This window comes from Rissa tridactyla, chromosome 2 (genome assembly GCF_028500815.1).
Source record: "Rissa tridactyla isolate bRisTri1 chromosome 2, bRisTri1.patW.cur.20221130, whole genome shotgun sequence".
In the NCBI taxonomy this organism is placed as follows: Eukaryota; Metazoa; Chordata; class Aves; order Charadriiformes; family Laridae; genus Rissa; species Rissa tridactyla.
The window spans coordinates 129,604,342-129,625,283 of record NC_071467.1 but is presented as its reverse complement, the minus strand read 5'-3'; the positions used below and the strand labels follow the sequence as shown (position 1 = coordinate 129,625,283).

The 20,942-nt window shown below is 44.1% G+C and overlaps 1 protein-coding gene across 3 annotated transcripts in view; it reads left to right on the top strand.

Annotated features, from left to right (window-relative positions):
- The first annotated feature begins 328 nt into the window (after nucleotides 1–328).
- Nucleotides 329–20,942, top strand: part of PLEKHA8 (pleckstrin homology domain containing A8) — a 33,130-nt gene continuing 12,516 nt past the window's right edge. For 2 of the 3 annotated variants that reach the window (XM_054190194.1, XM_054190197.1), the window contains exons 1-9: nucleotides 331–404; nucleotides 11,008–11,124; nucleotides 11,805–11,960; nucleotides 13,927–14,051; nucleotides 15,486–15,644; nucleotides 16,585–16,625; nucleotides 17,335–17,492; nucleotides 20,097–20,256; nucleotides 20,667–20,752. In XM_054190194.1, coding sequence (XP_054046169.1) covers nucleotides 365–404; nucleotides 11,008–11,124; nucleotides 11,805–11,960; nucleotides 13,927–14,051; nucleotides 15,486–15,644; nucleotides 16,585–16,625; nucleotides 17,335–17,492; nucleotides 20,097–20,256; nucleotides 20,667–20,752 — 1,042 coding nt within the window. In that variant the 5' untranslated portion in view covers nucleotides 331–364. Of the gene's footprint in view, nucleotides 405–10,994; nucleotides 11,125–11,804; nucleotides 11,961–13,926; nucleotides 14,052–15,485; nucleotides 15,645–16,584; nucleotides 16,626–17,334; nucleotides 17,493–20,096; nucleotides 20,257–20,666; nucleotides 20,753–20,942 lie in introns of all 3 variants that reach the window. The other variant, XM_054190196.1, reaches the window with a different exon arrangement.

Below are 20,942 nucleotides of genomic sequence, written 5' to 3'. Positions count from 1 at the left end.
GTTTCGATTGGCTGCGGGAGGCCACCTGCTTCGGGCGTTCTCCGGCCGCCCCCCTTCCTTGCTCCCGTCGGTCACGTGCGTTGCGATTCCTAGAACTCTTTGCGCTTCCGTAGCGCCGCGGAGCCGTGTTTTGTGGCGCGTTCTGCGCTAGTAGCGTGGCGGCGGGGGCGGGGAGGGGGCAGGCTCGGCGGCGGCGGCGGGGGCGGGGCCGGGCCGGGCCGGGCCGGGCGGGCGGGCGGTGCCCCGCGATGGCCCTGGGAGCCGGCGGCGCGGCGGGGCGCGGGGGGCGGCGGCGGCGGCGGCGGGCGGCAGCGTGACTCCGCCGGGGGGCGGCCGCGCTGCATGGGGGCGGGGGCCGGCCGCCATGGAGGGGGTGCTGTACAAGTGGACCAACTACCTGAGTGGTGAGTTGCTGTCAGTTCTCAGCCTCGGCGCCGGGCGGGCCTCCCGAGCGAGACCGTCATCTTCTTTTATAGATATATGTTTATGCAAGTATATGTGTGTGCTGAGTCCGGGTCAGCGCTGGCCCCGCCGTGCACCCCGCTTTTCCAGACATGCTGCCACATTGTCACCGGCCGGCAGTTGGGGGGGGGGGGGCATCGTCTCGCCCACTCGTGGGTGCCAGCGTTGGTCTGGGGCGTCCCTTGCCCTCCCCCCCCCGGGTCCGGGGGTTGGTTGGGGGTTATTTCGGATGCGTTGGGTCGTACCCACCGGCCAGCGGGCTTCCCCCTTCTGTACATCCCCGTGAAACTTTGATTGCTTGTATTTGAGTCGCTTCGGGGAGTTTGGGGGAATCCCGGACCTGGGAGGAAAAGGTCTGTTTGACTTGGATGAAAACACATGCAAAAAAATTATTAAAAAATGGAATAAAGGGACTCTTCTCCTAGCGTTAGGCCCAGAATTTTAATTTTTTGGGTGTTCCCGTGCTTGACTTTTCGTAGCAGACTGGAAGCAGCCGTGGGTGGCCGGGGTTTCCTCAGCCGAGGTTAAAGGTGGTGGGGTCAGGAACGCCGCGGAGGCGGGCAGGGTCTGCTGCCAACCGTGTCCTGTGGGGTGTCCACCGCCAGGCACGTTGGAGTTGGTGGTGGCTTGTAATTCGGGGTGCGAGGATGGAGTCTTGCCTGGTGCAAACCTCTCTGTGGTTTGTTGAAACAGTTTGGAAACCTCATGGTCGGAGAAAAATAACCACGACCTTGACATTGCCAGGTGCGAGTTTTGCTCCATAGCGCGTGTACGAGGGCTGCCTTCTTGCAGGGATTTTGTTCAGAGAGGCTGGAACAGCTGCTCCTCTCTGGTTAGTTGGGGAAGTGTAGGAAATCAAAATTTAACAAAGAAGAAGCTGAAGCGCGAGCAAGTGATGAATTTATGTGGCAGGGGGATGGTGGGGGGGAGCAGTGCATGAGGCTGGATTTATCGGTGTGCTGGAAGATTGCTTTTCCTTTTTAGGCAATAGGCGTTCTGAGAAGGGGATCAAAAATTGTCAGGTCTCAGTGAATAGGCATGGATTTATTTTATTATTTATTTTTAACTATTTGTGAATGCTCTTGAATTACGGAGCGTGTGGCAGAAGGAGCAGCCATGCTTGGCTTTCCCATTTGGATTGCAGAACTTAGGCAGCATTATTAATCCTTTCCCCGGAATAAAAATGTCAGTGGTTCAGTCAATCAAAAGTTTTATGTGCTTGTTTTTCTTTGCATTGCTTAGATGCTGGGGCGTGTTTGGAACTCTTGTGCTTGCTTTTGTGCCGTGAGATCTGTGGAGTGAGCATCACTGCGTGTGTGTAGATGACTGACTGGCATTTGGCATTGTAGCATTTGTGCCCGAGTGTGCCTGGGGTAGGATCAGCTGGATCTGTCTTCTGTTTTTGATGGTAAGATGAAGACTAAGAACCAGAAATATTCCAGTTCCATCAAAATTAAATATTTTTTTTTGCCTAGGAATCTCTTCCTTGAGCATGTGAGATTTGCCCCAGCTGCAAACTAGATGATTTTCTTGCTCTCAACAGAGAGAAAATCTGTGATGGAGGATTGAAGCATCTTTCTGATTTCTTTGCTGAAACTTGACTCTGCTACTAAGTGTGGTGGTCAAGGTGACTCCATGGCGTTTCTTAGGTTGTAGAAGGCCTGTCTGGTGTCTGTTTGAGAACAGTAAATTTGGTGTTCCACAAGCTAACTAGGCTTACATGTGTTCTCTTTTGGCATAAAATGACTTCCTGCCCTGCAGCCATTAAGTTATAAGTTTATGCGATGATGCAAAAAAAAATATCGTGCTGGAATGTGGCGTTTATCGCAGCAGTAGCACGGAGCTGGGGAGTGAGAGACGGGAAAGCCATCTTTCGGGGATTAAAGGAAGCAAGAGGGTTCAACAGGTCATCCAGAACAGTATTTCTGTCAGTATTCTGCTTTTCCTCTTGCTCAAGGTTAACTGCTCTGGTGCTTCGTGGTGTAAATGAGGTACACAAAAAGTCAGGGAAAATGTGTGTCATCTTTTGTGTGTTTATATGCCTGTGTTACTAACACGATGCTGATGTAAACATACACAGGAGGTGTCTTACGCCCTTTCCTCCTCATTGTGAGGAACACACCTTTGTTTCACACAGTCAGAAAGGAGATAAGACATTCTCCAAAGAACAAGCTTAAAACTGTAGAAAAGGAGAACTGCTTTCCCTCCTCGCTGTGAGAGAGGAGCTGATGGTGTTTCTTGGTAATCGAGTCTTTTCTGGTGACTTTGGTTTTATAACATCATCTGTCATTGCCATCATGAGAGATCAAGTCTGCATCAACCTTTTTCCCCCTGGCCCTTGGACAGGGAGCTAGATCTGTGTTGCAAATTACATAGTTAGTGACAGGAAGAACATTTCAGAAGTAGGAAACAAGTTTGGCTTTCTGCAGGCAAAGGTCAGAAAGCACAGCATGTTTGCCAGTGACTGAGAGACAGATTAGCTTGCCTTACTGCTCAAACAAGTTATCTTTTTTAAAAAATATATGCACTTGTTTGCTTTATATAGATTACGATAAATTAAATTAGCGTTACTTGGTTTCTCCTTGGAGATAGGGTTTTTTCCTCTGGTATTAATCCTGCGCTGACGTTTTGGTTTCTACATGCAGGAATTCCAGCGCTGCTTCTGAAATCTCTGAGTTTAGAGAGCAGAGATTTTAGAGTTTTTCTCTTCCCTAATGCAATGGCCACCAGATAGTGATTTCTCAATGCGATAGTTTTGTTTAAGCTCAAGGGAAGTGTGGCAACTTTTGATTAGATATGCATGCATACAGATCTAGCCTATGAAAATCCACTTGGGATCTTGTGTTTGCAATAAGCATGTCCTGAGATAGCTCTTGTCTGTGCTTCCCCGACTAAGTTGGTTAAAACCTTAAGGGAACAGGGAATTTTGCAAGGAGAATCATCACTGGCATATAAAGTGTGATAGCACATTTTCGCTTGGGCAAATATATGATGCCTCTGCAAACTTCAAACTACTAATCCTCAAAACCCAGAGCTGGGTGACTTAAATCATGCAGGCGTGTAAGTTGGCCTCAGCAGAGCCTACAGTTGAAGCGTGTAACTTGATCTTAAAAAATTCCTAGATTTCATCCTTTGCCAAAACTCTCTATCTAATGTCAGCATTGCTTGGTAATGGTTGTGGAGGCTAGGGATGGGCTTATAGCATGGATAAAGGGCATATAACTTTCATTTCAATACTGCTTATTGTAGTAAGCAGTTGGGGCGATAAAAGCATCACCCTATGCCTGCCCTGTAGCTCATCAGTCTGTTGTGCTGCTGCTGCTGCCTGCGGTCCTGGCTAAGCGTGAAGCCTTCTGGCGTGGACAGCATCGGAGCAGGATCCTGGCTGTGGTGGTGTGGCAGGACCGATCTCAACCCGGGGGATGCTGCTTGCAGGATGGAGAGAGGAGGTGAACCGCACTTGAAGGCTGCTCTTTGCTGTTCGGAAACTGTCTCCCACAGGAGACTCTCCCAACTGAACTCGAGCTGCAATTCACGCTCTTTATTTAAGCCTAAGAAATTCCTCTAGTCTTTGGAGATTACCTTCTAAAAATGATCTGTGATTTTGATTTCTCACCAGCCTTATAGAATGAAGAAGCTATCGCTCACTCACAGGGAAACAGAGCGTGGAGTTGGGGAACACCTTCCTTCAGTGGCGTGTGTGTAAAAGCTTGGCACTTTCAGTTGATTTTTCTGCTGAAATTCATTTCAGTTCAGATCTTCACCATAAGGCATGTCTTATCTGGGATCACTGGCCACAGGCAGGATTGCCGCTGACTCTGGAAGAGGTGGTATGTATCAGCTCTTGGCTTGGGGATTAAAGGCAGCTTCGTCATTAGAAAGAAAAATGCTGACTGCCTCCTCTGGCTTGCCTAGTATTCTCTGTACACTCTGTGAAATGGCTTTGATAGCCTTTCCTCACAAAGCTAATCTTTTCCTGGTATTTAAATATTCACTTCCTTAATTGTGCTGAGTAACTCTAACCCTAACTAATTCATCTTCCTCAAGGCACAACACCCTCACATTCGTACCGTCACTGGTGACGCTGCATCGTACCTCGAACCATAGTTCACTCTCCCCACCTTCCTGTCTGTAATCATCCACTCTCTTATTGTGGTGCTCTGCATTCTTTTCAGTTTATCCCCGAGATGCCAAGAGCCAAAACCAAGCAGTAAATTTCAGCTTTCACTTAAAACTTTAAATTACTCATGTCTCTAATGGTTCAGAATTCCTTAACAAACTTGGGGGGAGAGCTCGAGAAAAGGTGAAAGAGCATTAGGTTTTTATAGCTTGAATTGGGATGCACATGATACTGCTTAGAGTGAGTCTTTGTTTTGGGAGTTTAATGAAAGAAAACTGACCTTTTAGGATGGGAGACACGTACACTTCCAGTTGATATCAAGCTCTGGAAATAAGGTCCTCTGTTTCTAGAGATGAAGGAAGTAATTGAAAACTTCGCACTTAGATAAACATTTGGTTCTAAGAAGCTTTCGTTTATCATTTTTTCCCTTCTTCTTAGCCTCTGGGTATAGTCCAAGTTCTGATTGTATAAAATGAGAAGTCTGCCTTTTGTGGAGGTGGACCCAGGCAGCAGAGGTTTCTGTTGCCTTCAGGGCAATGGTCTGCCCAGTATTACCCCGACCATAGCTGCTCTCAGAGGCTGTGAGTTTGTTTAGATGGCTGACCGAGTCTTACCTGGTCCTGACTACGCTTCTGACCCATAACGCTTCAGGGACTGGTTACTTCATTCTCCTTAGATTTTGCATAATTACGTTTGTGTGGCTTGACCTTCTTTCTCATCTCTCTCCTCCCTTCCCCCTCCTTTTCTTCACACAGCAATCTTGCTTTTGTCGTACCTTTTTGGAATCGAGTAATGTGCTCGAAAAGTTTGATGAGGCTGCAGGAAAGGAAATGGGTGTCCCCTCTCTCCTCTGTAGGTGTTAGAGCAATGCTGCAGAGCCTACGTGGTGCAGCGTTCCCTGCCAGGTATGCTGCAGTACCGGTGCCTCTGCATTCAGTCCCTCTGCACCCAAATAAATAAGTGATCTCAGGGAATGTCTGGGTTAGGACAGAAGCGAAAGGTGTGGCAGAATGGTGGTGAAGAGATACCACCTCCTGTGTTTACGTAAGTTCATTGCCTGGGCTCAGTCTGGTGTGATAACCACCCCAGGGGTCAGAGAGAGGAGCTGACAGTTTGCCGGGGCTGGGAAGTGTCAACAGAGGAGGAAAACTCCCTGGTGCTTTGAATGACTTGAATTAGTGTGTCTGAGCAGTGGCCTGGATTACTGAACTTTTGCCTCCATCACTCGCCATGATCCTCTGTCTGCCCTTCATCCTTTCACCGTGTTCCCTTCAAAAATGCCTGGCTGCTGGAACATTGCGCTCTCCCTGCCTTGGGTGGCCACTGGCATAAAATCGTTTGCAAACAAACCCAGCTGCCCTGTGGCAGCAGGATGCTTTTTCAATGCTGCTAGCACTGCCCTAACAGTTGTTGTTGAAATGAGGGTGGATTTTATGGGACCCCCCGCAAGAAAAATCACTTGGGAGAAGGTCACTGTGTTAAAGCTGGTTCCAGCTGTTGCTTGCTTCACTTGAACCTCTAGCGTCCCTCAAACAAGTGCTTTAAAAAGTGATGCCATAGTTGAAGTGCTGAATCTGTTAACTCCATTACCTTTAGGGGCTTTTGGTATTGATTCCTGCTGTTAATATGAGTATAATCAGAGTAAAATTGCAATATGGGCATTTCTAGAAGCTGCTCTCTAGGTGATGAGAGGATAATAGCCCAGAGAAGAGACATGAATTGTCACACACTCTTCTCTGCCTTTCTGCTGTCCCTCCTGGATACAGTCTGGGTTTTTATCCTGTCAAATTGTTTCGCTACAGAGTTAAGGCTGCAAAATGTGTTCCAGTGCCTGGGACTGCCCTTCCCAAAATACTGTGTAGCCTTTGGAGGCTGTATGGAAAAAGCAGGCAGCAGTTTTGGGTGCAAATTTCTTATGCCAAGATAACCCTTTAACTGTATTCTGTTTGTTGTATGAGAAAAAAGGGGGGAAAGTTTCAAGTTTGGTCTGCGTAAGGTGCTCTTTTGCTAAATGCTTTTCCTGGTGGTGACTGACAGCATGAAACAGGCGGCCACGTGAACTGAACTTTGTCACGCAATCGGTTGTTAAGAATGGGATTGTAAGATTTAGTGTGGGTGTCCAGCAGTTGAGATTGCAAGTGCTTTGGGATCTTGAAAGCGAACGTTTTGTCCATTTGTGATATTGAGATTTCCATAGCCTTAATTCCCCAGGGAAATCCTCAGGCATTAGTGCATTAAGACCAGCCGTGGTCCTTTTGGGCCAGTGTGGAACATTCGTGTTGTATAGGTGAGGAGACACAGGCAGCTCAGTGCAGAAGTCGGGGTTTTCTCAGCATGGTGCACGGCAGCTCGGCAATCTTCTTTCTAAACTGGAAATAAGATCTCTTGACTTGGTCCTGTGTTTTGGCTGTTAGATGTGTCCTCTAGCTGGAAAATATGACTTTCCTCGTAACTGGAAGGCGGGTGTTCTGCCATCACAGTTGTACGAGGGGAAGGTGCTATCTTCTGGCCAACAGCTGCTGCTACGTGGACAACCCGGAGCAGGCTGGGTTCTAGCAAAGGTGTGAACCTGATGGCATTCACAGACTTACAGCAGCACTGGCAGCTGGGGAAAGGCGTATGTTGGATTTTCTTATGCTTTTTGCAAGACACCGGCACTGTCTTGGTCCTATTTGAGCTGAGTTTTCAACAGCTCTCGTCCAGCGATCAGTCGTTGACACAGTGCTGGGCAGAGGCTGTGGTTCTTCTGCCCTTGGGTGCTGGCAGAAAAAGAGGTAGGTGGTGGTACGGTGAACACACCCCACAACTTACTTTGCTCAGGGTGGGATGGAAAGATGGGTATTGCTTGTTCTTGCTTTGAGATGTCTCTGACTGTTGGAGCAGCCCCTCTGGGACTCTCTTGCGACCCTGCACAGAAAAGCAGGGCTCTGCCCCTGCTTTGCCACTGGGCTGTGGGCTGCAGCCAAGTCTTGGGTCTTCCCTGTGCTATTAGCAGTAGGGATGTGATGAAGGCTTTAATTCCTCCTATTAGGCGAATGTTGCTCTAATGTGGAAATTTCAGAATTAATCTCCTATCCACACTTAAAATCTGAATTAAGGTTAAAGAAGTCCAAGGACTATCTATTGCATAAGTTTTTAGAAAGACTTACATTGAAGCTCAAGAAATTAATAAGCACAAAGCTTTACATAATTCTAGTGGAAAGCACGCAATAGTAAAAACCTGGGTGTCTGGCCTTTGTGCGTTTTAGAAATGCAACTGGAACTGGCATCTCTTAATTGCAGCTTGTTTTCCAGGTCATCAGTTTGACTTCTTGAGTATGTAATTCTCCCAGATGGTTCAGCTTTGTGGACATCTGACATGATCTACATGTCTTCAAATGTTTGGAGTTTTTTTCTTCAGGCTTGGCACTTTGGAACGAATGCTGTCTGGAGTCTGAGTTGTGTAACATTAAAGTTTGAATTATGTCCAAATTTCAACTGTGTTATCAAGAAATGTCAAGTTTGCTCAGTGATAGCTGCATCCAGACTTCCTGGAGTGTAACAAGGGAAGCAGGCAGATCTTTCATGTGGAAACTTCTGGAAAAATGCTGAATCCTTAGCAGGCACAGACTCCTTAAATATCTGTTTCTGTAGTAGACAATATCAGGTCTTTCACGTACTGCCGGTACTAACTTTAGGTTTCACACAGGAGTGCAATATATATGTGTATGCAATATACGTGTGGCTGAGACCTTAAGCTACTGCTCGCTTCTGTTACACTTTGCATTTTATTGTCTTCTTATATATATATATGTATCTATATATATATATCTTTCCCCAGCAGGGTCAGTTTTTACTGTTCATGGCTCTGTGCCTCTAAAATGAACTGTGGAAGTATGAGCTATATTTTGTCCGGCCTGTGCACCACCAGTATAAATGGGCTTAGTAAATTCTTCTTCAAAGTTGTGTTAGAGCTGGCACCAGTAAGACCTCGAAAGGTTCAGCTTTAACTTTCTATATCAGGTGAAGTCTGACTGCTCAGTTCCAAAAATTGCAATATTCCTAGGACAGTTTATGGGGAGAGAATAAAACTGAATAACCCAAGACTTGTTGTTCATGCAAGTGTCTTAAGTGTCTTTTTGCTACTTTTTTTTTTTGTTGTGTGGTTTTTTTTTTTTCCTCTGCTCTTTGCTTGTCTGCAAATGTGACGCTCCTGTAATTGAAGATTGTATGCTTGTTGCAATGATTTGTCAGCCACACGCTATTTTTAGCCGGTTGTCCAGGATAACCTTCCCATGGCTGCTGACTCAGTGTCAGCGAGTACCAGGTGCTTAGTGCATCTCCTGACAGAACCTTGCTGTGATTTATTTTTTTTTTTAATTGGTTTCCTTTTACAAAAATGTATTTTTATTAGTGTAACAATTCCGTTCTGAAAATATATGCTGTTAACAATTGCCTATCGTAGTCTTTTTAATACATATCTAATAAGGAAGAGTTAGGTACTGCAGAGGAAAACATATAATTGCTGCTTCCCCCTCAAAAAAAAAAAAAAGACCCAGAACCAAAAAACCCAACCAAACAAAAACCTCAACAAACTATATTGACTCGTAACATATTTTTAACCAGCCTCCAAAGTGATCGAGGCAGAGTGCTTTGTATGTTGGCTAATTGATTGCACAGCCTTTGATTGATGGGATGCAATTTGCTTGAGCATCAGCTGCAGTTGTAAGCTGTAGGACCATGGCTGAAATGATTCATGCGCAGCAGCAGGATCTCCAGACTGAATTAGAGGCTTGTATTGACTGTGGCGCTGTGCATTATTTAAAGGCTTGGTTCTGTGCGTTGAGTGTCTGAAGCAATTAACTGCTTCTCTCTGCTGAACAATCACCTCTTTTTGTGAGTTTCTCCATATCAATAGTGACTTTTTAGGATAGTTTCTTTATTTTGGTGGCAAGACAAATAAAAATCAGTCTTGCTGTTTTCTTTTTTTTTTAATTCTCATTCTTCTGATTTTTTTCCCTTCGTATAAAATAAAGAAGTATTGAGAATACTTTGGCATTTATAATGCTTTTATATTCTTCTAGGAAATAATGGAAGAGCTCTGGGAGAGTGTGAAAAAGGATTTATGTTTAATTTGTTTTTTAGCCACCCCCAGGGTTCAGCAGTCTATAGACTGGGTTGGCCCGTATGCCGTGGTATTGGTTGTTGGAAAAAACACCTGAACAAAAAACCCTAAACCATACTCCTACTATTAGCCTGTGGCTTTAGGGCTTTCTAACCTTTAACTGAGTTGGGATTGGCTTTCAGCAGGAGCGTAAGAAATTAGTCCCTAGCTGGTAAGGAGCAGCCATTCCTCCTCCAACGTGGTGTGGGTCCAAGCCCAGCCTGGGCTCCTGCAGTGCCATGCTGGTTGGCAGAGCCCTCTTGGAGGGGGCAGCAGAAGTGAGGCCCCTCTGCAAAAATGCATAGGATCTACGTGGCCCACATGGTCTTGTCAAAGTGTTTTGTTTTTTTTTCCCAGAGATGGTTTGCTGTCACAGTGTGGGAGCTTTGATATCTTGCTCCGTTGGTCCTGGCCAGGCAAGCTTGTTGCAGCTCAGTAATGAAAGCGGCTTTCCTCCAGTGACGTTGCTGCCTCATTTCTTCTTAAGTTAATGAGCTTGTAGTTTTTAATTAGACCTAAATGATGGCTGTCGTGTCTTGTTTGTTTATATCTTTTCATACTGCTGTATTACTCCCAAAAGAAGAAAACAAAAGCGGTAATTTACTTCTGAAGTTGGGCAGCAGGGTGGGCAAAAGTATGCCCAGAACTATTGGGTTTGGTCTAGCTTGGTGTTTTGGTTATTCTCTGGGAAGGTATCCAGAAGTGCAAGTCATTAATTCGAAAGTACTTTTTATGTGGGCAGCACAGGAGTTTCAAGAGCTACTGAGAACTGCTTCTTTGGATGGTGTTCAGAAATCAATACATCTGCCTCTGTCCCCTCCTTCCCTTGATTTTGATGACTTTCTTGCCCATTGCTTTTCAGACAATTTGGCTAGCCCTTTCTGCAAGGGAGGAAGACATGTAAGGCAAAAGACATCTGGGGTGGCTTTTGGAAAGAGTGAAAAGGTGTGTTGAGGAATGATGGACTGAAAAGGTGGCTTTGGAAGAGAGAGTGAGTCAGTGATGCCACGTTAGCAAAACTACTGAAGATGACATATGGCACATCAGGAACGTACTGCTGTGGTCCAGCTACCTGCAGAAAGCACATGTAGCTGCCAGCAAGCAGGGGTTGTGGTCGACAACATCCAGGCCTGTCCACAAATCTTACTAAACCTTCAAAGGGTTTAATTTTCCCGGGGGAGACTGAGAATCTTTGGGATCTTATTTGCAGTGAGCTCTGAATGAGAGAGCTGGTGGAATTGCTAGGAGAGAAGTAACTGAGAAATGCAGTTTTGTTTTTCAGGCTGGCAGCCTCGATGGTTTCTTCTCTGTGGTGGCATCCTGTCCTACTATGACTCTCAGGAAGATGCCTGGAAGGGTTGTAAGGGAAGCATCCAAATGGCCGTGTGTGAAATTCAAGGTAACTAAGCTACAGTAACATTCAGGTGCACAAAGTTTGTCCAATAATGTTGCATTTAAGATGAGATTTCAGGTCACAAGAGTTATTTGGTGTCTTGATTTCTTTGGTAAGTTGCTGTAGTAACTCAGTAACTTGATCTATATGCCAGTTTTTATTCTATAGTATTTTTAAAATGTTAAGAGAGCTGCAAGCCTCAAATATAATGGGTATCCTACATGCTGGTGGGCCACTGTTTTTCATGAGCCATGGTGGAAGATCACACAGCTTCAAATGACTCTTCATAGGCACAAAGCTGAAGCTAGAAATATGAATAATAAACTTCAGTACTAGGTCTGCTCACTCGTATTGGATTACTTGCCACATCTTTGAGGTTCAGTTATGGGCAGGAAACCTGAAAGAGAGGGTTGTCAGAAGACTCTGTCCACGAAGACTCCCAGATGATACTGTACTAATCACAAAACTGCCTTTCATAGCCTTTTGTCCCACAGCTGTACACATGGGTGTGCTGGCCGTTCCCTAACTCAGAAGAGAAGTCATAAAATGGCAGCTGGGGAAGTGTGGGGCTGTAGATTCCTCTTTTTTTCATTACTGCTTGACCTGCCACCCGACGTTATCTTTTGGGATATTCGCTTGGGCTGAGAAGGGCTGAGGGACTGATCTGAAATCTATGTTGCTTCCAGTTCATCCTGCAGATAACACACGAATGGACCTGATCATCCCAGGGGAACAATACTTCTATCTGAAAGCAAGAAATGCAGTTGAAAGGCAAAAGTGGCTGGTTGCGCTGGGAACTGCCAAAGCCTGTCTGACTGACAGCAGGACACAGAAGGAAAAAGGCAAGAACACCCTTTTGCTGGCACATGCTGTTTGCTTTTTATTTCTCTATCCTTACCCTAGTAGATGTGCGCACAAAGATGACAAAATCCATACTTGGACTTTGTGTCCAACCTGTGCTTCAGGTCTTTGGTGCCACTAAAAGCCAAACCATGTGGGAACTCCAGCTAAAAATCTCGTGTTAACTCTTGGTGCAGGGATTTGAAAACTTGGGCTTTTCCTTAAAATATACTGTGTATAAATAATTTGAAAACTGTGTGCTGATGTGTTCTGTAAGTACATGGAGTGGGTAGCTCCTGGCAACAGGCCACTGGGATGCAGACTGTGTATGAAGGTAAGACCCCCACCTGGTGCAGCCGTCTTAGTATGGTGACCCAGCCTCTCATATCAGTGGCTCTTGAGCTTTGGAGTTCCTCAGACCCTTTCCTTCCATCTTCTAACTGGGTGGTCTCGTGCACTTCAAGATTGCCTTGGCAGTTAAAATAAAGGCTTGCAACTGGTTTTAAATGTGTATAGTAGTATTTGGAAACTGAAATCCGATCATGGTCAAGCTATGAAAATAAATTCATTTACCTCTTTGCTTTCACCAACAATCTAATTTTTACCCCAGTGAAAACCCTTCTTGCTTACAAGCGTGGTGTTATTTATGAGTCAGTGTGAGACCTCATGCCTTTACCTTGCATAATTTCAAAACGATGACTATGCAGAAGATGGGAAAACAGCAAATTATTGTTACTGTATCAGTGATCCCGAGCAAATGCAGGGGTATGCACTTCCTTTCCCTGAGGTGAGGAATCACTTCTCTTACCCCTATGTGCATCTTCACCAGGCTTTGCAGCTGCCAGCTGCAAACTGAGTCAGAACTGAGCAGAAGACGCTACTGTAGGGTCCTACACAACATGGGGATCTGATGCACAGTGCCATGAAGCAAAACAAAATTATATCTATAAACTGACATACAGTAGCACAGGGTGAAAAGCTACTGATATATTTGCAGAACTAAACTATGTTAGTCTTATTAACAGACAAATTTATTTTGTAATTCTGTGACTCTAATGTCAAAAAATTACTTCTGAAAAATCTCAGATTGGCTGTTAGTCGTATCTGGATTAGTCTGCTCAGTTCTGCACTCTCCAGTACAAGAAACATATGGACATACTGGAGTGAGTCCAGCAAAGGGCCACTAAGATGATTAAAGGAAATATCTGATGGGACAGCATTAAAAAGATGGAGCCAGACTCTTCTCAGTGAATGGACAAGAGGAAATGGGCATAAATTTAAATACAAGCAACTCCATTGCAAAATAAGCAAAAATGTTTATATTGTGAGGATGAGGATGCACTGAAGCAGGTTGCACAGAGAGTCTGTGGAGTCTCCATCCTTGGCAGTGTTCAAAACCTGACCAGACATGCCCCTGAGCAGCGTGCTCTGGCTGAGCCTGCTTTGAACAGGAGAGTAGGACTAGCTGATCTCCAGAGGTCCCTTACAACCTCTACGATTCTATAATTCAAGGATATGTATTAAATTAATCCCTCTATGTTGGACAGGATGTGTCTTTTCCCTCCACAGAACCCCAACCTCTACACAGAACCCCAGTCTTTTAATTCACAGCGTAGTGTAACTCTTTGCACTTTAAATTACTTAGTGAAAACAAAAAATATGGTATGTAGGGGTTTTGCCCTATTTAAAAGGCCCGTTAAGGTCAAGTGTTGTATACTTGCTTTTTCTCTGCATTATTCTGTCTAGGAATGTGCTGTTCCTGTCTATGATGGCAAATAATGAAACAGTATTTTACCTGTCAGGAGCGTAATTTATGGCCAGCCCAGCTCATCTTTTTGAGTTGATAGAAAATGTTTTGAAATAAGGAAGTATTGATTGAATTGGATAATACTATTTCAGCAGCTTTCCAAAATCGTATACTGCAAGGCGGATACAGTAAGTTTAACTCTTCTTTTGTTTCACTTTTAGAGTTCACTGAAAACACAGAAGCCTTGAAGACTAAAATGTCTGAACTTAGACTGTACTGTAACCTCCTTGTTCAACAAGTGCATAAAACGAAGGAAGCCAGCATTTCTGGTGTATCAGAACCAGAGGTACAGCGCTGTTTTTTGGTGTGGACCATGTCTGTAAAGCCTTGAGCATTGTGAACTCTTATGGTTAGCCAGTGTAGTATTCACTCACAGTTACTTGATAATGCATCCTCTTTCTGCAGAGAACTTACGGGAAATAATGGAAATAATGTACCCACGCAACAGTTCTTATTTAAATGGAGTAATATTGTATTGTTGCAAATAACTCTCCCTGTGTTGGGGTAGCAAGTCATGAGATGAGATATGATATCTGTGATCTAGATAATAACATCCCTGGAGGTGATCGTGTGTATATAGTGGATCAAAAAAGCAAAAGATTTTTTTATAAAAAGATAACTTGCAAGAAGCGCGCATTTGTCTGCCTCTGAATCATTAATATCCTGCTCCCTTCTGTTCTCAACCAAAACCCTTAAAGGGTCAAGAGACAATGCAGACCACAAAAAACCCCCAAATTGCTATAAAAAACTGCCTGGTTAGCTTCATTTAAGTTAAAGTTTCAAACCTTGCAAATCTTCCTGACCAAAGAAGCCTGATTTAAGAGGGGTCTCCTAATGACAGTGATCTACCCCTTGCTTTGAGAGAGAAACGAGGGATGCACATCACTTGCTAGAGAAGCTGGTGTGGTGTTCCAGGATGCCTCCCATGGGAGAGCTGGGTCGTCAAGTGCAGCACAGGCAGGCAGAACACCTGAAGGTTAATCATTTGTCCAAACCATCTTCGTGAAGATACCTGATAAACTGTTTATGGTGGATTAACAGACAGTGCAGAAGAATTATGTAGTATATAAATGACTAAAAGACACTGTTAGAACTTGCAGCTCACAGGTTTTGACAACAAACAAGTAATGGGATGTTTATCCAACCCGTAGTTCCTGGTTCTGGGTGAAAAATTGCTTTCGCTGATCTTACCACAATTTAACTGAAAAGATTTATTGCTAAAAGCATTTCAGCATCAATAAATGCACTTTGCAGAAATGAAGAGTATTGTGGCAATGTGATACTTCATTCTGCCTGTTTTTCAATTGCAGTAATTTTTTTTCATGGGATTTTTGAAATTATTATCTGCAGATCATTCTGTATCTATTTAATTTGTTTACTTTTCATGTCTCCTGTCAGTGGTGTCTTCCGGAATGCCATACATCAAGGCTTAGTATTTAATACACATTTAACACCAGAGATAAGCAACTAAGGGGCGTTGCTTTTAAAACACAAGCATACTGAGCTTGTAGTGAGAGGCTGATGAGTGGTAATGCTGTGAGGGGGCATAGCCCCAGTAATATGCGATGCCAGTTCTCGGAGCAGCTGACACATTGCACTTTAATTCACGTTAAACAGAAATTATGACTGTAGCAGCTGTGGGATTTGTAGACAGGAGTTGTAGCTCCAAGCTGATCTTCTGTGGTTGAGTCCACGTCTTCCAATTGATTTCTTCCCACAGAGTGGGATTGATATGGGAGCTCTATTAAAATCAACCTGTGACACCTTCCTGAAGACTCTTGAAGAATGTATGCAGATTGCAAATACTGCCTTCACTTCTGAGTTGTTGCATCAGACCCCACCTGGATCCCCACATTTAGCAGTTCTCAGAACAAACAAGGTAATGGCCTGTATCCTTTCCTCTCAGTCTTGGCATGGATGGTAAGGTGCCCTTTTGTAAAGTAGCATTTGTAAAAGTAGGGAATGCATTTTCTACCCATATTATAGCTAGTAGTCCTCCACTGGGTGTACCCTGCTATTTCTTGTGGTTTGCAAGTGAGGTAGGGCCATTTTTTACTAAGCAGTAACCAATTTCTTAGCTTTTAATGGTAGGTGAAAGTTACTAAGCATTAACTTTCAGGACCTGATCCAGCTGCAGACAGTGGTGTTTCAAAATACCCTGGCTGTATGGCAAGTTGGTCCATTGTGGGATCTCACAGCAATTACTAGTCTTCTAAGCTACTGCAGCATCGGATCTGTGGTAGTATGCCAACAGGAGCTGATGAGCTTATCTTTTTAATGACAAGGGCACTTTCTTGAATCCTGGATCCACAACTGCGTATGCAAAACTGGAGCTTCTCTAGCAAACAGCAGATTAAGGTGTATGTAGGGATGTAGATGCTTCACTGCCATCTGGGAAGTGAGATTACTTCACCATACCATTCATGGTGTCTGGCCTCACGTTTCTTCTGTTTTGTTTTTTTTTTTTGCATCAGTTTTCTTAAGTAAAGAAAACATTATTGCAAAGGAAACTCACTGCTTTGTTTCTTCTTTTCCACATACCATATGGTGTCTCACTTGGCACTTGCTAGCTTCTGAAAGAAGTCTCTTGGTTTTCTTCCCCCCCTACCCCCCGCCAATATTTTAATGGTGCAATAACGCAGCACATTTTTTGTGTTTGTCTGTATACTGTCTCCAGGTCAGAGAATTAAGTGAACGTATGCTTAGCTTTTCAGCTTTTTTGCTGACTCCAGCCTGGGTTTAATAAAATATGAAGTTTGAGAAGCATGATACAGTCTTCTTGCTTTAAAGAATATTCCCTCTCCCCATTTATCTTACAGATAAAGCACTCTGTCTTGTCCAGTCACACCTCAACGGAAAGGTATAACAGAAGTCTTTTACTGTCAGTCTCTTTCTAATCTGTTTTTGGTAGTGTCTGTTCTTCCCGTGTTTTCACTCTGCTATTACTAGTACTGGATGCAGGCAGAATTGTATTGCTCTCAGCTGCGTATTTGGAATTACACGCAACGAAAGGGAGCTGGCTCACCCCACTTCATGTTTCTTCTTTATCAGCCCTTTCCCTTTTATTTTTCTCAGCCTTCCACTTGGTGACTTACCGGTCAGTCACCAGCCAGCTCTCACCCACTTCAGTGCTCTTTCCCACATTTTGGGTTCCACTCCATGAGCTCATAAGATCGTTGATGTAGAGCAGGCTATGATTTATGGGGTAGGTGGCAAGGGTATATATTTTAAAGTACTAATGAGAGGGTATTCTTTTAGCTACAATATCTGCCTGTGATTTCCTTTTTTGTAATCAATTGTATTTTTTTGATTATGTCTCTTTTTAATAAAGGTCATTGTAAATATATTTAAACTCTGCAAACTGAGGTTGAATCATTAATCCTACTTGCTGCAAAGAGCTGCCTTATTCCTTTTATTATTTTAGACAAGTTCTTTTGCTCAGATCAGCCTGTGACAGCCTATAATTTCGGTCAATTATTTTTCTGTTGCTGTTATTTGTGTGTTTTCACAGGAAGAAGCTTACCAAGCAATGTTTTATACACTAACCAGTATTCTTTCCCTTTCTTCAGGCAGGTGGAATTGAACCCCTGTGAAAATGGCTCTGTAAAAGCAGAAATTAACCATCAAGAGCAAACCCTTATTAAAAGTCTGGAATGCTTAAACCTGGGAACAAATGAGGGGAGCAGGGATGTTTCTGTTGAAGATCACATAGCAGAGGATTTGGCAGGTAAATATACACACTGTCTTTTATACAGAATTTTTACTCTTTAAGTGTAAATGGAGGGAAGTGTAGGCTGCCTGTGAGAGTGCTGATACCTTGCTCCCATGAGAGGGAATATCAGTGTATTTTAGTCTGATATCTGCCCTTTGCAAGTCTTCTCAGCATAGCTCCTGCCCTTGTTGATAGCGAACTTGGGTCTGAATGGGGAAGAAAATTAAAAATTCTTTTTGGGATGAGTGGAGGCTCCTCTAGATGCTGATTGACGTGCGTAACAATAGAGCCTGGCAGAGCTTGGGCACTGCTTGAGCTGTGGACAGACACATTATTCCCAGAGGCCCTCCGCTGGGAATGCCGGCACCTCTGCTAGTATGTAGGGCTGCACTGTCAGAAGGGGGGCATTAAAGCTTTGTGTGCGTGTCTTGTGGAGGGCTTGACCTTGTAGTCACTCTTGATTGCTCTGACAAATCTTTATGGAAAATTAACCCTTTTCCTGCAACTAAGAGTATACTAGAAAGCACCTTATTTCTTCCATTACTTTAGCAATACCATGAAACTTAAATTTGTGCATGACTTCAGTAAAACACTGTTGAACTAATTCAGTATAAAATTCCATCCAACATAGCTATCTTGTTAAGGGCTGATGAACTTAATTTGGATAAGTCTATACAAGTAACGTATGATTTCTGCTCATCCTCTTGAATGGACTGTATCATTCTTGAACAGTAACCTTCTCTGCCTGGCTATTATTCCAAAACATACATATGCAGTCAGTGAATCGGTTGAAGTTTTTAAGCCCAAGTTAATGAACACGGTTATTTTGCTCCTACATGGGTTCTCTTTGCAGTTTTTCCCATGTCTGTAACTGGTGTTGTGTAGTGTGGTAAGTCCCTGCAGAAATAACACACATGTGTCACCATTTAGCATCACACCTCAAGGATACAGTGCTAAAGCCAAACTAACTCAAGTCAGGTTGTTGGTATCGTTTAGCTACTGAGGTTGTTCCTGTGCAAGAAAGAGTACAGCCTACCCCCTCTTGGGTACGCACATCTGAGTTGCAGAGCTGTGCTGGCAGTACAGGGTGGAGTAGGATGTGCAGTGCTATCCGTATGGGATGGACTCAACCAGCCAGCCTGGGACTCCGTCTTGCCGATGGCTGTATTTGGGTGCTCCCTGTGAGCCCAGGAGCTCTACCCTGGGCAGACACTCTTCCTTCCCTCTCCCCTTTATTAAGACCAGTCAGTCTTTAAAAACGCTCAAGCATTTCGAGTCCCATAAGAAATTGGTGTTTGTCATTTAGGGCTTACGGTGTTTGAGTTTGAAGTTTCAGAGGACTCCAGGCTTTATGCGTGGTACTCCTGTTGGATTCACTGTGGACTTGGAGTCACTGTTTCTCTACTCACCAGCCCATGTGTCTTGGTGAAGGACAGATCAACGACATCCCTCAAACTCTACTTCCTCAGCAGAGTCACTCTGCTTGTGAATGAGGCACAGTCAATGGTGGCTGAGGCCATTTTTTTCTGCCCTGAGGAGAATGGCTGAAGTCTCGTTGCTGTTACTGGGTGTGAGTGGTTCTTTTTTCACCCAGCTTATTCGGTTCTTCTGCAAGTAATAGGGAAAGCTGCAAGTTTGTTTTCAGGCTTCACCTGGAGGAAGTGAGTTCCTTGCAGCTTGATCCCTTCAGCCAGAAGCTCAGTTCTGCTTCAGGTCTATAAATCCTCACTGGCATTTGAAAGTATTCTCTTCCTGGGAGAAAGGTTCCCTGGGAAATCTTGGATGCTAGTTTGACAGTGTGGCAGCAAGACGTGCTGTTGCCATGGCTTGTACACTGCAGATGCTGCAAATATACAATTTTTGCTTCTTGACTTGTTCTCTGCAGTTGTCCATGGGGTCAGAAGGTCTTGCCATGCATGGGATGGGACCTTTCTTTGGGCGTCTAAGACTTCGGCTTCCTTTGGAGGTGCTCATGTAATGCTCTGTTTATATGAAACAGATGCACTTGACACCAAAGAAGAAATAAAATAGACCACAGTAGTGAAGAGGCAAGTGGTTCCTCTGGGAAACTTTAAAGACATCCATAAAAATCGGGGAGAACATAGCAGCCTTTGATATCATAGCAATAGCCAGTTTAGCGGCCAGTTTACTTACTTATCAGAAGGAGCAAACGAGTCACTGTTGTTATTTTGCTTTTGAAAACGCACTGTGCCACTTTATCAGCCCTGGGGAAGTTACAGTCATCTCAGAAGTAATCTTTCTTTCAAGGAAATGAGTCTAACTCCCTGCTGCACCCAATCGCTTCTTCAATGCTCTCCTCTACTAAGACTGTCCTCGCTGAGGATGCGTGGGCTCACCTGCACTGGAGCCTGGTGCTTGGTCTGTATGGCTAAAAGAAATGGGGAGGGGACTGGGTGAAAGGCAGTCTGAGCACCCGGCAGCAGGGGAACTGTGGTGGTGGTCATGGTGCCAGCAGGGAAAGCTTTTAAACTTTCATGATACAGATATCCAAGTGCCTTCCTTCAAATAGAACGTCTTAAGGAAAAGGAATAACAGTATGGGTGTGTGGCTGTTTTCTTTTTCTATTTTTGTTTTTCTTCTGTTTCCTATGAATGTAAGGCATTGAAGAAGATGGAGAGAACAAGCTGCAAGCTGTAGAAAGCTTTGGTGCCCACAAGTTGCTGCAGTCGGAAATGAATTCTTTAAGTGGATTGACCCTGTGTGAGGAAGACAGAAATGAAAACGATTCTCCTACCTTCTTCAGTGTCATGAGCAATAGGTAGTACATGTTGCAGATGTAAATTACAAGGATTATTGAAACTCTAAGCCCTTAATTGACTCATTTTTAAGTCGTTTCTGTCTGTAAAGCTGTATTTGCTGAGATTATTTAACGAGACTGCGTACAGCACAGTATATGAGGAAGATACCCTTTGTAGAATTGTCTGTACAGAGTGGAGTGGGAGGTTTTTTCCTTGGTTATAATTACAGGCCTTGCTTGCATGCCAGCAAAAGTGTATTTTCTGCAGCTGTTTACTTTAACCTAGTGGAACAAAAGCCATCATGGTGGATCATGTCTGTAAATTTTACCTCTATGCAAGTGAAGTGGGCGTGAAATGTCACTTTGCCTTTAGAAGTTGCACAGAAGGAGTTGTTAAGGTAACAATCTTTTCTGCTTGTCCTGGACACCAGGTTCAGTGATATTGAACTTCGGGAGGAGGAGGGCATACCAACAGAAGAGTTTTTGGAGTCATGTTATGCAATTGTGCCCGTTCTGGGTAAGGAGCTCTTTCTTTTCATGCTGGGCATGCATCTGACTGCTTTTGACAGCTGCCAGCTGTGAGAAAAGGTGGAGCAGTCAGTTTGGAGAATTTGTTTCTTCACTAAATTGATATAGTAGAAATAGTTGCTGTCAGCAGAATCAGTTTGACTGGTACCAGATGTTTCTTACTTTCTTGCTTTTTAGAG